Source organism: Manacus candei, unplaced genomic scaffold (assembly GCF_025592945.1).
Source record: "Manacus candei isolate 608988 ecotype Guabito, Panama unplaced genomic scaffold, ASM2559294v1 h1tg000007l, whole genome shotgun sequence".
Classification (NCBI taxonomy): domain Eukaryota; kingdom Metazoa; phylum Chordata; class Aves; order Passeriformes; family Pipridae; genus Manacus; species Manacus candei.
The window spans coordinates 3055861-3069417 of NW_026138055.1; the positions used below are offsets into that span (position 1 = coordinate 3055861).

General features: G+C 41.9%; 1 protein-coding gene across 2 annotated transcripts in view; it reads left to right on the plus strand.

Moving 5' to 3' along the window:
• Nucleotides 1-44: 44 nt before the first annotated feature.
• Nucleotides 45-13557, plus strand: part of MFSD2B (MFSD2 lysolipid transporter B, sphingolipid) — a 43676-nt gene continuing 30163 nt past the window's right edge. Inside the window, exons 1-3 of one of the 2 annotated variants that reach the window (XM_051810370.1) lie at nt 45-2432; nt 7578-7694; nt 11327-11451. In XM_051810370.1, coding sequence (XP_051666330.1) covers nt 2391-2432; nt 7578-7694; nt 11327-11451 — 284 coding nt within the window. In that variant the 5' untranslated portion in view covers nt 45-2390. Of the gene's footprint in view, nt 2433-7577; nt 7695-11326; nt 11452-13557 lie in introns of those variants that run through there. The other variant, XM_051810381.1, reaches the window with a different exon arrangement.

Genomic DNA, 13557 nt, shown 5'->3' on the forward strand with positions numbered 1-13557 from the left:
TCTGAAAACCATGCAGTTCACTATTTCAGTGCTGTAAACTTCATGTGCTACTGTGTCATTTGAGTCTGTGTAGCAGGTAGTAGAACTAAATTTTCTTGGCTCTTGCACTGACTCCCCACCCATGTGAAAAACAGGAAGAAATGTGCAGACAAATCCACTAGTAAAACTGTAAAGACAAACCACCTACAGACTCAGATCCAACCCTAAGTTCTCAGAGCTTCCTGAACAGTGAATTTTATTAATCAGTGGTTTTGAATTTGTCCTAATGTAAAAATAAGTGTTAGAAAACCACACGTGCTTGATAGCGAGCTCAGTTCTTATCTAAAAGGTGCATGAAATGTCAAAGTAACAGTGTACTATTCAAGCATTGGTAGCACAGAAATTCAAAGAAATAATTAGTGTCAGATTGAAATCAATGGGGGGGAGTGTCAAATTGTAGGTAAATCCATTTTGCTTGCTGTCCTTTGGAAAGTATTTTGTATTTTTCAATGTTGATTCGTGTCTGGTGCCAGCATTTTAAGAGATTGCACAGCTTGGTTCTTCCTTGCTGTATATTGTGCTTTACTGAAATCAGCTGTGTCTGGCAAAAGCTTTGGTGTACTTGAGTGTGCATTTGCAGTTTGAAAGTGTCATGATCCTAATTACAAAATGACAAAGAGCAAATCTTTGAAAAGTCTAAAATGATGCTGACTGCACTAATCCTGTGTTAGATTAGAAAGTGCCTTTAAAAAAGGCAATGAACTGTGATTGGATAACTTATTTCCTAACTTGGAGAAAATCTTTGGAGTCAATACAGGGCTCTCCTGAATCTAATTGGGTTTTTGTCAGCTTGTAAAGACTGATTAGCTACCTGTAGTGTCTGGACAGCCTAATCTCTTGCTCTGTGCTGTAGACAGCTATTGTGCATTGGTCAAACAACAGTAAAACTGGCTTGATCAATGCCAGAGTTTGTGAAACACACAAGTACTATCAGTTATTCATTGTTTCTTCACAAACCTTTGCTGTTTTGAGTAAAGCCTGTGCATTAACATGATTTACAGCAAAATTGAGATAGCCAAGAAAAGAACAAAGAAAGGAAATTTTGTTTTTTCCCCTGTTGGTTTTCCCTTTGTGAAGAAACATGCAAATGGAAGTAACAAAGATTTAGTGTGTTACAAGGATGATGTGTGAAGAGAAAATGGAGAACCTAAATGCTGAATTTCAATGTTAGACGCATACCTTGTATCTAGCTTGGTACTGGGCAGTCTGTCTGTGTTTTGAAGCTCATCTGGCCTCAGCCTTTCAGGACCACCTGGGAGCCCAAAAGCTCCAGAGAGTTTTCAACAAGGCCTGTTAAGGCTGTAATCTCAGTTTTCTGTTGGAGGTCTGTTTTTAAGAAAATAATGCCTTATTTTTTAAGTATTTTGCAAATTTGCAATAATTAGTCTTGTGAAATGAGACTGCACAGGATTTGCACGTCAGTACTTTATGGCATGGTTTGCGGTGGCTGCCCAGTACTCACAAGGTGACCCTGCAGAGAGCTCTTCGAATCAGTCAAGCCACAAAGCCCTGTGCATATAGATTAGTCGTCATCTTCCCAAGACAGGCAGGTCACAAGTCCTCCTGTCTTTGTTGGCTTCATTAAACCTTCTCTCAGGCTGTCTCACTGTTGAAAGAATTCATACTCCAAAATGCAATTTGTATTTTTTTACCTCTGGTGCAGAGCATGCTTGCAAGAGCACTTTCCTGTGGGCAGGGTGGTGCTGAACTCCTACAACCTTGATAAGGGTATTGGCTGGAGGGCAGCAGAATCACAGAATCAATTAGGTTGGAAAAGACCTCTGAGATCAAGTCCAACCTGTGACCGAACATCACCTTGTCAACTAGACCATGGCACTGAGTGCCTCGTCCAGTCTTTCCTTAGACACCTCCGGGGACTATGACTACACAATCTCCCTGGGAAGCCCATTCCAATATTTAATCACCCTTTCTGTGAAGAAATTTTTCCTAGTGGGAGAACTAGCAGCGACTCTTCCCGCAGGGCGGGCGGGTGTTGCCTGATCTCCGTCCAACTCACGAACGACGGCGTTGTTCATACATCCGCGTGAATCGGGAAACAGCGCATCTCTTGGAAGGGACAGAGCTGGCATCTTTGGGCTGTGGCTGAGAACAGCCCCGGCACCTTCCGCCGTGCCCCGTCCTGGAACACCGCGCTGCGGGAGCTGCCCCGTGGAGGGTGCAGGGTGTCGGGGCTCGGCGGGGCGCGGGATCCCCTCTCCCAGTCCGGGGTGACAGCACCGGCAGCACCTTCCGGGCTCTGCAAGAGCCGGGGAGGGTCACACCGCCCGCTCTGCCCCGGCCGCCCCGCCCCGGGCGCGCAGGTGTCGGCGGGGTGGGATGTGCGCGGTGCCATGGCGGGGGCGGCGAGGGACACCCCGGCGGGACAGGAGGAGGTGAGGGGCTGCGGGCGTGGTTACACGGCCGTCGGGGGGCTCGGGGAGCCCCTCGGGCACAGCCTGGGGCGGAGCGGTGTCGGGGTCCCGCCGCGCTGGTGTTTCGCTCTCCTCGCGGGTGGGTTGCGGTCCGGGCAGCCTGAGCTCGCTGCCGCCGCGGTTCGTGCGGTGCTTCGTGCGCGGTCTCGGCGAGTACCTGGAACAGCTCTTCAACCCTTCCCGCTGCCCCTGCGCTCTCTCCGGGCAGCGCCGTTGCCCCGCTGTCTTCCCTGGATTCACTGTCCGCTGCCGTGGCAGGAAAAAGCGCGTTCCCTTCCCACCCCCCTCCCCTCCGGGCCTGCCTCCCGGACCGAGGCGGGTGAGAGAGATGCTGGAGGCAGGAGAGGTTCGCTCCCCTCAGCAACTCCTGACTTCCAGGTGTGTGTTGTGAGCGACTGAGTGTTTAATGCTGCCCCTTCAGGCTCGGTGCTCGCCGGGGTGGGAGTGGGAGGAGGGTAAGGGGTGAGCGAGGACTCCCCCACTCCGTGACTCTCGAGGGGAAACCAGGTAAAACTGGGAAGGGGCAGCTTCTAAGCAGAGAAGCTGAGGTAGCTTTCCACAGCACAGGGGAGAGTGTTCAGGTCCTGGAGCTTATCAGCCACGGTGGGCATGTGCCGTTCGGGGTTCGGTTTTTTTAGGGTGCATTGATGGCAGAAGTCTGAATATTTCCCAGAGACACACACCATTTTTGGCTCGCAGAGTCCCTTAGCATTATTAGCCAGATGGAAGAGTATCCTGGGAAAGTACTGCTTTATCCCACCTTATACGCCCTTTCTAGGTGTCTGCATCCAAGCCCTGCTCCTGTTGTTTCTTCCACTCAAGGGTAGGCTGATGTCATTAGGAAACCTGAAAACAGTTCTCAAGGTGCTTGGTGTGAGGGGACCTGGGATGCCACCCATGACTATCACACTCGTGCTTCCAAGAGGCAGTTGCTTCATCACTCACAGAACAGAAACATTACCAATGTTAATTCTATGTTGAGAGAAAAGCTGACTCAAAAGCTGCTCCTCTCTAGCTGCATTTCATTGTTTCTCAGATAAACCTAGACTAGCATTTATCTTTGAGTCACAGGTTTTGTTCTCTTTCCTTACTGCTTTTAATATGCTTGTTGGTTCGGTTCTGGACTCAACTGATAACAAATAGTTTAGGACAAAACAAGGCTGCTCCCTGTGTCCATAATGTAAGTGCAATATCTACACATAGCTGCAAAGAGTTGTTTTCAGCGTGCTTAAATACTTTTCTTAGAAATAAGATGGTCTGTTATAAATTTCTGTTCTGTTGGGGAAGGGAAAATTTACAAGTTTGGTTTTAACTTACAAGAGAATTAAAAATAAAGGAACTAAAGTGTCTGAGAAGCATTAATTTTCCATAACAATGTTTAAGCTTACTTTTCTATTTAAGGAGCAAAATCTCTCAGCTATTATGATTTCTTGGTTTTCCTTGAAACACAATTAAATTTTATACGATAGGAGCATTTATAAGTACAGAATTGTCAAGTCTGTAACTTCATTAGACCTTCCTTTCTCTTACCTCTCACGCCATCATCTTGCATTTCTCCTAAAGCTCATAGAAGCAATTCAGTGTTGACATTCAACTACACCACAGGAGTCTTGAAACAAAATTTCCATTGTACTGTTGTGTTTTGTTACTTTTTTGACCACTGCCTACACACTCAGATCTCTAGTGATTTGTGGGGTACTTTCAGCTTGCTGACAAACTTACACAGGTGAAAAGGCTTTCACTGGGTTTCACAGGAATCAAGCTTTTTTCGTTGCTTGAGGAAGCAATGCAGCAGGAACAGCCAGACCTCAGAGAAAAGCCCTGGGAGCTGCTGACAGCCAGTGCTCTTCCCAAGACCAGGGTTGGGGGACTCATTCCTCTAGATCCCATAACAGACAGCTACCACATGCATGTTTTTTGCTCTTAGCTGTAGGAAATGCTTCAGCTTTACTGGTGCAGAGACCTACCTTCATTTTACCACTGTCTTGTAGGATATTGTGGCAGAAAATGTGGTCATTACTATATAAATTCAACACGGAGAGTCAGAACTCTATCATGGTCTGCTTCTTTTGGACACCAGACTGTAGAGCCTGAGTGATTACTTCCCAGCAGCTAGAAAGAAAGGGGCACTCAATGAAATTACCAGGCAGCAGATCTGCAATGATGGTGGCATTTCCTTTCACACTGGGTGTCATTCACATGTAGAACTGCTGTGGTGTTTATGGCTAAATGTACAAATGAGTTCCAAAAGTAATTAGGCAAAATAAAAGGAAAACAGGCATGGGACAGTGATCAGGATGTCACCTACCTTTCAGGAAGTTCATGAACTGCAGATTCCCTGTGTTTCTGTGGCTGACTGAACAGGACACCTCTGTATGCTATGTTTGTCTGACAGCTTGTTTTATTCTGAAAATAACATTCATAACCAAAATTTAATTAAAACTTAGCTACTGCTGTGACCAAAGTATTAACTTGGCTTCAAGGTGATCTGGGAGCATGGTTCAGAAAGTAGCTCAGCAGCTTTCTGGGGGTGTGTGGAATCAGAGTGAAACTTTATGAAAAATGTACTAAGATTGTAAATTTTCTTACCACAAAACTGATGTAAAGACAGGAGTGCTGCCTGCAGCCTGTAAGTTTAAATCTTGGATGACCGTTTCCTGTACCACAGTTTTAATTACATTAATTCTTAAGAACTTGACATTCTTTGTGTTCTAAAAACATTTTGGAATCATGCATATTATATAGAGGCATTTACTTTTTCTGTGTTATCATGGCTTTAGCTATTGAAAGGACAAGGCGCAATGGTTTTAAACTGAAAGAGGGACATGAGGAAGAAATTTTTTACTGTGAGGGTGGTGAGACACTAAAAAGGCTACCCAAAGAAGCTGTGGCTGCCCCATCCCTGGAAGTGTTCAAAGTCAGGTTGGATGGGGCTTTGGACAACCTGGTCTAGTGGAAGGTGTCCTTTTCCATGGCAGGTGGGTGGAACAAGATGATCTTTAAGGTCTGCTCTAACCCAAATCATTCTGTGATTCAATTACTAGGGAAAATAAGTGGGAAAACAGCATATAGATCTAAATGTTTTTCTTGGCTTGTTTTAAGGGTGAAATATGATACAGGATTTGCATAGAAGTGGTTTATGTCTCTTGTTTTCAACTGGAAGTCATCTTGCCAATGCTTGGAGATCAGAAGGAAAGGTATCAAAGGAAAGCAAACTTTTAAAGTAATTTAATTTCTGGGAGGATGGAGGTGAGACTAGGAGAAGGGAATAATTAAAAAATAAAAAAGTGAGATAAAGTTTTAAAGTACACAACCCCTGGAGCAAAGCTCAGGGGGTCTGTGATGAGCCAAATGAACAAGATTCTGTAGGCTCCACAAGTCTAGTAAAGCTCACATTTGATAGGCCTTGTGTATGGAAAATGGGGAGTTACTTTGTACAGCAAATATGTATGTAGTCTGTTGTATTTACAGTCTCTCATCAAAGTAAATAGTGTATTGTTCTAATGAAGTCTGTCTTGTGACTATTTATCACTCTTCTTTTCCTGGAAAGAAGAAAATTGCCAGTGCAGGATAAAGTGAGGCCTGCTGTGGTGATAACATTTTGCAGCTCATGCCCTGACACTGTCCACTTTATTTGGGTGTAGTAGTGGGATCCCACCCTGTCTTTTTCTGTGAAAACACGAAAAGGAAAGAGTCCTGATACTCATGCTCCTTTGTTCAAACCCACTCAGATAAAACAGTTCAAAGAAAAATGTTTAGATGATGAAAGGCTCTGCCTGGAAGTCTAAAACTTCTCAAAACTGTTGAGGGGTAAAGATGATGGGTTAGTAAACTTAAAAATGTTCAGAAATTAGGTAATGTGTCAGAATATTATCATTGTGGTGGATTTCGTTACCATATCTCTATTTTTGTCCTGATCTAATGTAATAATTAAGGGCTTGTGTAGGCAATTCATAGAGAAGGCAGACCCAGGATTAATGTTGCTGCTCCTCTTCATGTTCCCTGGCTCCTGCTGATGGCAAATTTTAAAGAGAGACTGAAAGCCTGAAAGAGAAATTTTGGGTTCTATGTTTTGTCCCTCTGAAAGGAAGACAAGATTAATGAAGAGTCATTTTCTTCCTTTATCTTGAATTCTATGGCAGGAAATTAAAGATTTTTTAAAGGCTTTCCAGTATTCTGGAACTTCTGCTATTGGAAAAAACCAGTGTTCTTCATTAGAGTTTCTATTAGAATCTGTGCATTTTTTTCTCTTTTAATTACTGTTATGAAACCTTATTTTTAGCATTTATCTTATTTGGCAATTGTATTAGAGGATATTCTTGAATGTTTGCAGTACTTTTCAAACATAAAACACAAAGGAGAGAGGACAGTTTTGCTAAATTTTTAAAATTCACTTAGGGTGACTTTCTAAAGAGGATTCGGTCCCCAAAATCACTTTCTGTATCATGCCGACTCTCACAGATGTAGAGAAGTCAAGTTAAAAGAAAGATATGAAAAGTCAAGTGATTTTGCCAGCATCACACCAGCATTTTGTGACAAAGGAAGGAATGGGGCACAAATGTTTGGGATATATTTGATCTGGATTTGAGTGTTGATCTTTCTTTCTGTGAATGTTTAATTACTGTGGTACAAGAATGTATATTGATTGTTATGGCCTGAAAGGTTAATATAAGAAATTATTATTTTAAAAAGTAAAACAGTTTTCAACCTTAAAAATTAATTAAACATTCAAAGAAAAAACTAGGCTCAGAAAATAGTGTGACAGTATGTGCACTTCTCAGCTGCTTCTTGCTTGTTTGTAGACTTGTTCCTTCTTCTGTGAGAATAAGGTAGGTAAGCCTGAGGGTCATCACAAGTCACTTTTAGGAGCACTGTAATCTGTTTTTATGGGCTGAATTAAAGAACAAAACCATTAAAAATCAAAGTAATGAGCACCCAAATGTCTGTTGATGATAGGGGTTGAGGGCATACGGATTTGCTAGTAGAATAGCTGTGAAGCAAATACATTAAAGTGGTGTGACTACAGACTTTAACCTTAACACTTCTGTAGCTTTTAACTTGTGTACCTTGTTTTTCTCATCATCTGTTCTGCTTCTTCTGGCACAGGAACACAGGCTCTCGATTTGCAGCAAATTGTGCTATGCAATAGGAGGTGCCCCAAATCAAGTGGCAGGGAGTGCTGCTGCTTTCTTCCTGCAGATCTACCTGCTGGATATAGCCCATGTAAGTAGCACAGGAAACATTTACAGACTGTAGACTTAACTCTGTTGTTGTCAACCATGTCCCTGAAATGATAAAAGGGGAATTAGCTAATAAATATTCCAAACTGTCTTGTTATCCTTGCCTCTTGCTGTTCAGCATCCTGGAAACTGCATAAACTTGTCCACAAATATTTTTTTTTCCACTAGTTTCCTTTCTGTCTTGAAGTGGCCATTGTTTGCTTTTAGGTTGGGATCATTATTAGAATTTTAGGTGCTGTAGTGTTCTCACACTTGTGGACACACAAAAAAGCAGTTCTCAGTGTCAATAGCCAGATAATGTAAAATGTGGGACATCTGAAACATTAACAGCACCATGTTGGGGTTGTGAAGTTCTATTCATTTGGTTCAGTTAAAAATCACTGCAGCTGCATCCAACAGTCAGCATAATTTCACACAAATATTATTGGGTTTGTCTAAGGTAATTTTGTTACAAAGAAAGCTGAGTTATCCTTCCTGAACCTTCTTTGCTTGCAGTCTGTGGCTTTCTGGTGCAGAAGCAGACCTGGTGAAACAAAGTAGGAATCATCCCATTCATCTGACTTTCAGCTGCTCCAGCTTTCTAGATTTCAGGACAGCAGAGAAACAAAGAAAATCAATCCATAAGCAATTTTTACTGGTTTGGATTGTCTTGTATGCCTGCATGGTAACTAGGTGGGATAGATAAAGTATTAGGATAGAAAAAAGGATTTTAGGGAGTTGAGGCCAAATTGCAGGGACAGTGGGAAGAGCTGTAGCTGAAACTACATGAGTGGCATTCAGCACTGATGACTGCTTCTGTTTGCTGGAAAGAGCAGGAAGTTCTGCATCAGATGTCATTGCCCATTTGCTGTTCCAGATGCAGAAAATGTGGGATATTATGACTGGACATGTCCAAAAGTTTGGTTTATGGTTTTCCTATAAAAGTCTGGTATTAGAAGCTGAGGTCTGACTTACTTGATAAAATTTGCAACACAATAAGATGTGCATGTAAAACTGAGATCATCTTGGGTGTCCTGTTGAGATCAAAGTCACAAGACCTAGAAAAGGGGCCCATTTTGGACAGCAGAGTCAAAGATGTCAAGTGGATGGTGTGAAATCTGAGGAGCTGGAGGTGGAACAGGGAGCTTGGAGATGCAGGAGGGAGGTGGGTGCACTCTGACTACACTTGTTTCCCCCTTACATCAAGGATGGCAATACAAGCCATTGGAGATGAGGAAGCATGAATGGAATGAGAAAGACACACTGTTTTTCCCAGGGTGCTTATAAATATGGCAATTTCCCCACTGACTATCACAGAAATTGAAGATTCTCAAAGTAAGAGACTATCTCTTTACATGTTTGGGTACAGTGTTCAGAAAGCTGGGGCCTCATCCTTGCATCTTTGGACACTACCTAAATACATGATACAATAATAATTATATTATTAAAAAGCTTCTACTGAAACCAAATGATGTTGCTTAATGTTTGTAATGATACACTTACTCCTTCATTAAGGGGCTCAATTATTTGTTCCCTGATGGTTTAGTTTGTTCTCTGAAGTAATCCTGCAGGGATAGGATTTATTTCAAGGCCTGATAAACAGCTCTGAAATCTTGTGGGTTTTTTCCACCCATTTTCAGGGGAGAGCATGTAATTTTGCAGTCACTACGTGGATTTAATTCTTACCCACTTAAAAGGCAGAACTATTTTAGCTCCTTTATAACACTGAGAAGTTTCTGGCACTGGTGCTGACAGACACTGTCTAGATTTAGGGGCTAAGAAAATGCAGCCAAGGGATGTATAAGCCCATACCAATGATGAAGACAAGGTGAATACACACACTCCACTCATAACATAAGAGAGGTTTTGCTTTTTGCTCAAAGCTTTCTTCCACCTCTGCTTATGTAATATCCACTTCCTTTCTGTGTGTTCAAGTTATCTGAACACAATACCAATGTGAAACCCATCTAATTTGTAGGTTTGCGTTCTCTCGTAACTGCAGTGTTTCAGACCCTCTGTCCTTCTGACTGCTATTTTGTTCCTGTTTTGGCTGACCTTGAGAAGCTCAGTGACTCAGAATTCCCTTGAGAAGCAGCAGGGATTTTTGAGCAGTTCTGGTGCAGCCCCCGCAGCAAGGCTGTCTAAGGGTTGGTGGGTTACTTGTCGCCTTGGCTGTGGGAGGGCATAATTCAGCAAAGATGGGTGAGGTGAACATCAGCAAACTGCAGTGGGACACAGCCCATCCCAGCCTTGTCCTACCATTCAGCAACTGAATGCTTGCAGAGCCACTGTCGCTGCTTTCCCAATACTTCCCAGTTCATAAGCTTTCTCAGGTGGGGTATGTGTCTTGGAGCTGGTGGTGACAGGAAGATTGGCTGCCAATGCAATTTTACCTAATTTCACCTAAAATGTAACAGGTGTGATTACAGAAGTGGATAGCACCTGCCTTTTACAAAGGTCATTCAGGACATTCAGAGATCCCTGCCTCCTTCTTTCGCCTCTGGGGGAAGACCGACATCAAAATCAGTGGGTAGGGGACTGCTCCAGCTGGAAGCCAGGTGATGCTGCCTAGGAGACAATATAGTGGGCAGAAAATAGAGAGATACCTGCTCAAGCTGGGTCAGCTTGCTCAGCTGCATTTTCCAGGTTTCCCACTGTACTGGAGCACTAATGGCATGAAGAAGCACAGAGATGAAGGGGTTTTGTCTGCTGTTGCTGTTTAAGCCACAGAGGCTGTTTCAGCAGTCTCTCTCAATAATTGCTCTGAGGAACATTCATATTTATATGGCTTTTAATGACTTTTTTCAGCACTGTAGTTAAAATGGCATGAACTGAGCACTTGGAGAACTCACTTTTTTGACCATTGTGTGATGGGAATTCCTAAGCTCTGTACAGATATATGTGAAAAAATGACAACATTGCCTGGGATAAACTGTATTTCTATATGGGCATGAAAATATGGTCCTCCTGGGCTAACTTCTTGTTAAAGGATTTTTCCACTTGGGCATTTTATTTTTATGTAATCCACAAACATTTTTCAAGTGAGATTTGATGGACATGTGCTGGCAACTTTGATTTGAACAGATGTGCCTTATGCAGTTTAGTTGTCACAGTTCAGTGCTGAGTGGATAAAGTCTGCTGTGCTACAAACTCTTCCTCAGCCACATACCACCAGTTGGCAGCCTTGTTGCTAATCTCAGGAGATGAAAAAACACGAGTGCATGTAAACAGCTCCCTCTACTATTTTCTAGATCAGGTCAAGATAAAGATATGAGTAGATGGAGCAAAGTAAGAGGGTAATTACAGAGGGACTCTGTCAGATTGTATGACTAAAACCAGGACTTAGCTATTTGACTATCTGATTCATTTTCCTCATTCTAAACACATTCAGGATTTTCCCTTCCTTGCATTTCCCCCCTCTAATTCATTCATTCATGATGCCTGTCTCAGTGTCTCATTTGTTTGCTATGGGTAACCAATAGGAGTTTCTATGACAGCAGCAGACATGTTTTGTACATGAACTATCATTATTCTTTGAAACACTGAGGTGTTTTTTTTCTGGAAAGTTGCTTTATGATGTCTCATTGTATTGTGAAACAATGGCTCTTGTTTACTGTATTCTGTCTGTACTTTCAGATTACTCCATTTCATGCTTCTCTGGTGCTGTTCATTGGCAAAGCCTCAGGTGCATTTACTGATCCTGTTGCTGGCTTTTTTATTAGCAAAAGTAGATGGACAAGAATTGGCCGGCTCATGCCTTGGTAAGCCTAAATGTGTACATATATTTACATATATATATTATTATTGAGTGTTGTGATCATACAGCTACCTCCTTGAACTAGTCTTAGTGATTGTATCCATTTTACATATATAAAATCAAAAAGAAAAGTTGTCATGTCATCTATATGCCTTTAACTTTTTCACCCATGAAAATACAGAAGAGGCTTTTACCGCTGGAGGCACAAACAAATAAAGCCAGAAGACTCTGTTGGTAACAAAACAGGAACCCCAGATCTAAAACTTTTTTGAATCTGTGGTTGAATTTTCACCTCATTCTTCCACAAAGTTGGAACTTATCTCTACTTGTGTCCTAGAATGCCTTCACATCTCGCATCAGCCTTCCAAGAGCTCCATTAGCCTTAACTCCCTAAGCCTTTCAGTTCAGGAAAGGATGTGTGTGCATGACTGTGGGACAGATGTGACACCATAGCACTGCCCTTAGCTCTGTTAGGTTCTTCCTTATAGCACTCGTTCTGTTCCTGCTTTCTCTTGCATCCAGTAATCAAAATAGTTAATTAAAAAATCACCATGACTTTTATAATGAATGAGCACTTCTAAAGGGAGTGTGATGTTTCACTGTAACATCTTACACTCATGTGCACTCTAGTTAGTGCACTCCTACGTGTGCTGTTCATATGCTCTAAAGAGAGGTTAGAAGAATGAATTTTACATGTATAGGAAGGAGATTGACAGGTGTGAAGCAAGAAAATCGGGAAAGATTTGTCCATGCTAGAGGAACTCAGACTCATCTGGGCCACAGAGCATGTGTTTGTTAATTTTTTAGTACTTTGGAAGTCAAAGAGAGACTGAGTAGTTTGTGAAATTTGGAGTCTTTCATCACTCTTTCTCTCATGCATCATAAGGATATATTGTAAAATATTTTGAATCAATGAACTTTGAATTAGTATAACCCCCAAACTTGAATCACAACAAAAATCCTGAGCAAGGAAGTTGTAATTTCAGGGAAAATAAGCCCAGTTTTTTAGCTGGTGATTCTCTCACTGTCACGTGCTTTTAGAGCTACAGGAACTTGTCCGTGGGTAGCTTATATCTGACAAAATATAGAAGGCAAGTACATGTTGGAAAAAGGCTGAGATCAGCTGCTCTTGGCCCCAGTAGGAGCAGGGACTTGAGGTCAACGTTGAGATTTTTGCCAGGAGCCCCATGAGAAAAGAGGAGCCTGCTGCTCTTTCTCTTTTCAGTTTCTGGCCAGGTAAACAGTGTGGTTTTTAATAACCTCTGAATTAACTAAGCAACAAAGTTATTAAAAAATAAAATAATAAAATTTTTATACAAATGCTATTAGACATATTCTGATACTTTTTTTTCTTCAAGTTCTCTGCAAATACAGCAAATACATGCGTTTACTGTTAGTGTTAAATCGATGTTAAAATGACTCCCGTTCTAGCACAAGCATGAACTTATCAGCCCTTCACACTGTAAACCAACTACAGCACATCTTGCACTTATTACATGAAAAGTGCTTATCTAACCCCGCCTTTCATCAAACAGCTGCTTTCTTTGCAGGAGGATTTTGTCTGTTTTTTTGGTAATGGTAATATTTTCATGAGAATTTTGGTCCTACACTTTGGAAGTGAGACCATTTTTATACAAAGCAAAAGAATGGGTCTTCCACTAACTTAAAAATACTGTAGTATTTTGAAATTATTCTGACTTTTTAATACTCTAGAGTGAAGCAGTGGAATTGTTTTAGTCAGAAAAGCTTGCCAACAAAGCAAGAACATCAGTAAAGAAAGAGAACATTTAACTATCTCTTAATACTGTACTCAATATAGTATGAAGTTATCAATTGCTATTGATCTCTTATTTAATGTGTTTAAAAGGCAGAAGCAGACATTGACTTGAAATACAGGTCAAGTATTTTGGCAAAGAGATAATAGTAGACATTCAGATACTCAGCAACTTCAGCAAGGCTCTGAAAACTCACTGACATTAAAGAGGAAAGGAAAACGTGGAAAGAGGGGGGAATAATACTAAGAGGGTTGTTGCTGAAGAGTTGTATGAAAAAGGGACTTTGAAAATATTTAGTGTGGTGACTCTGCATGGACACCCTCTGGAAGAGCTCA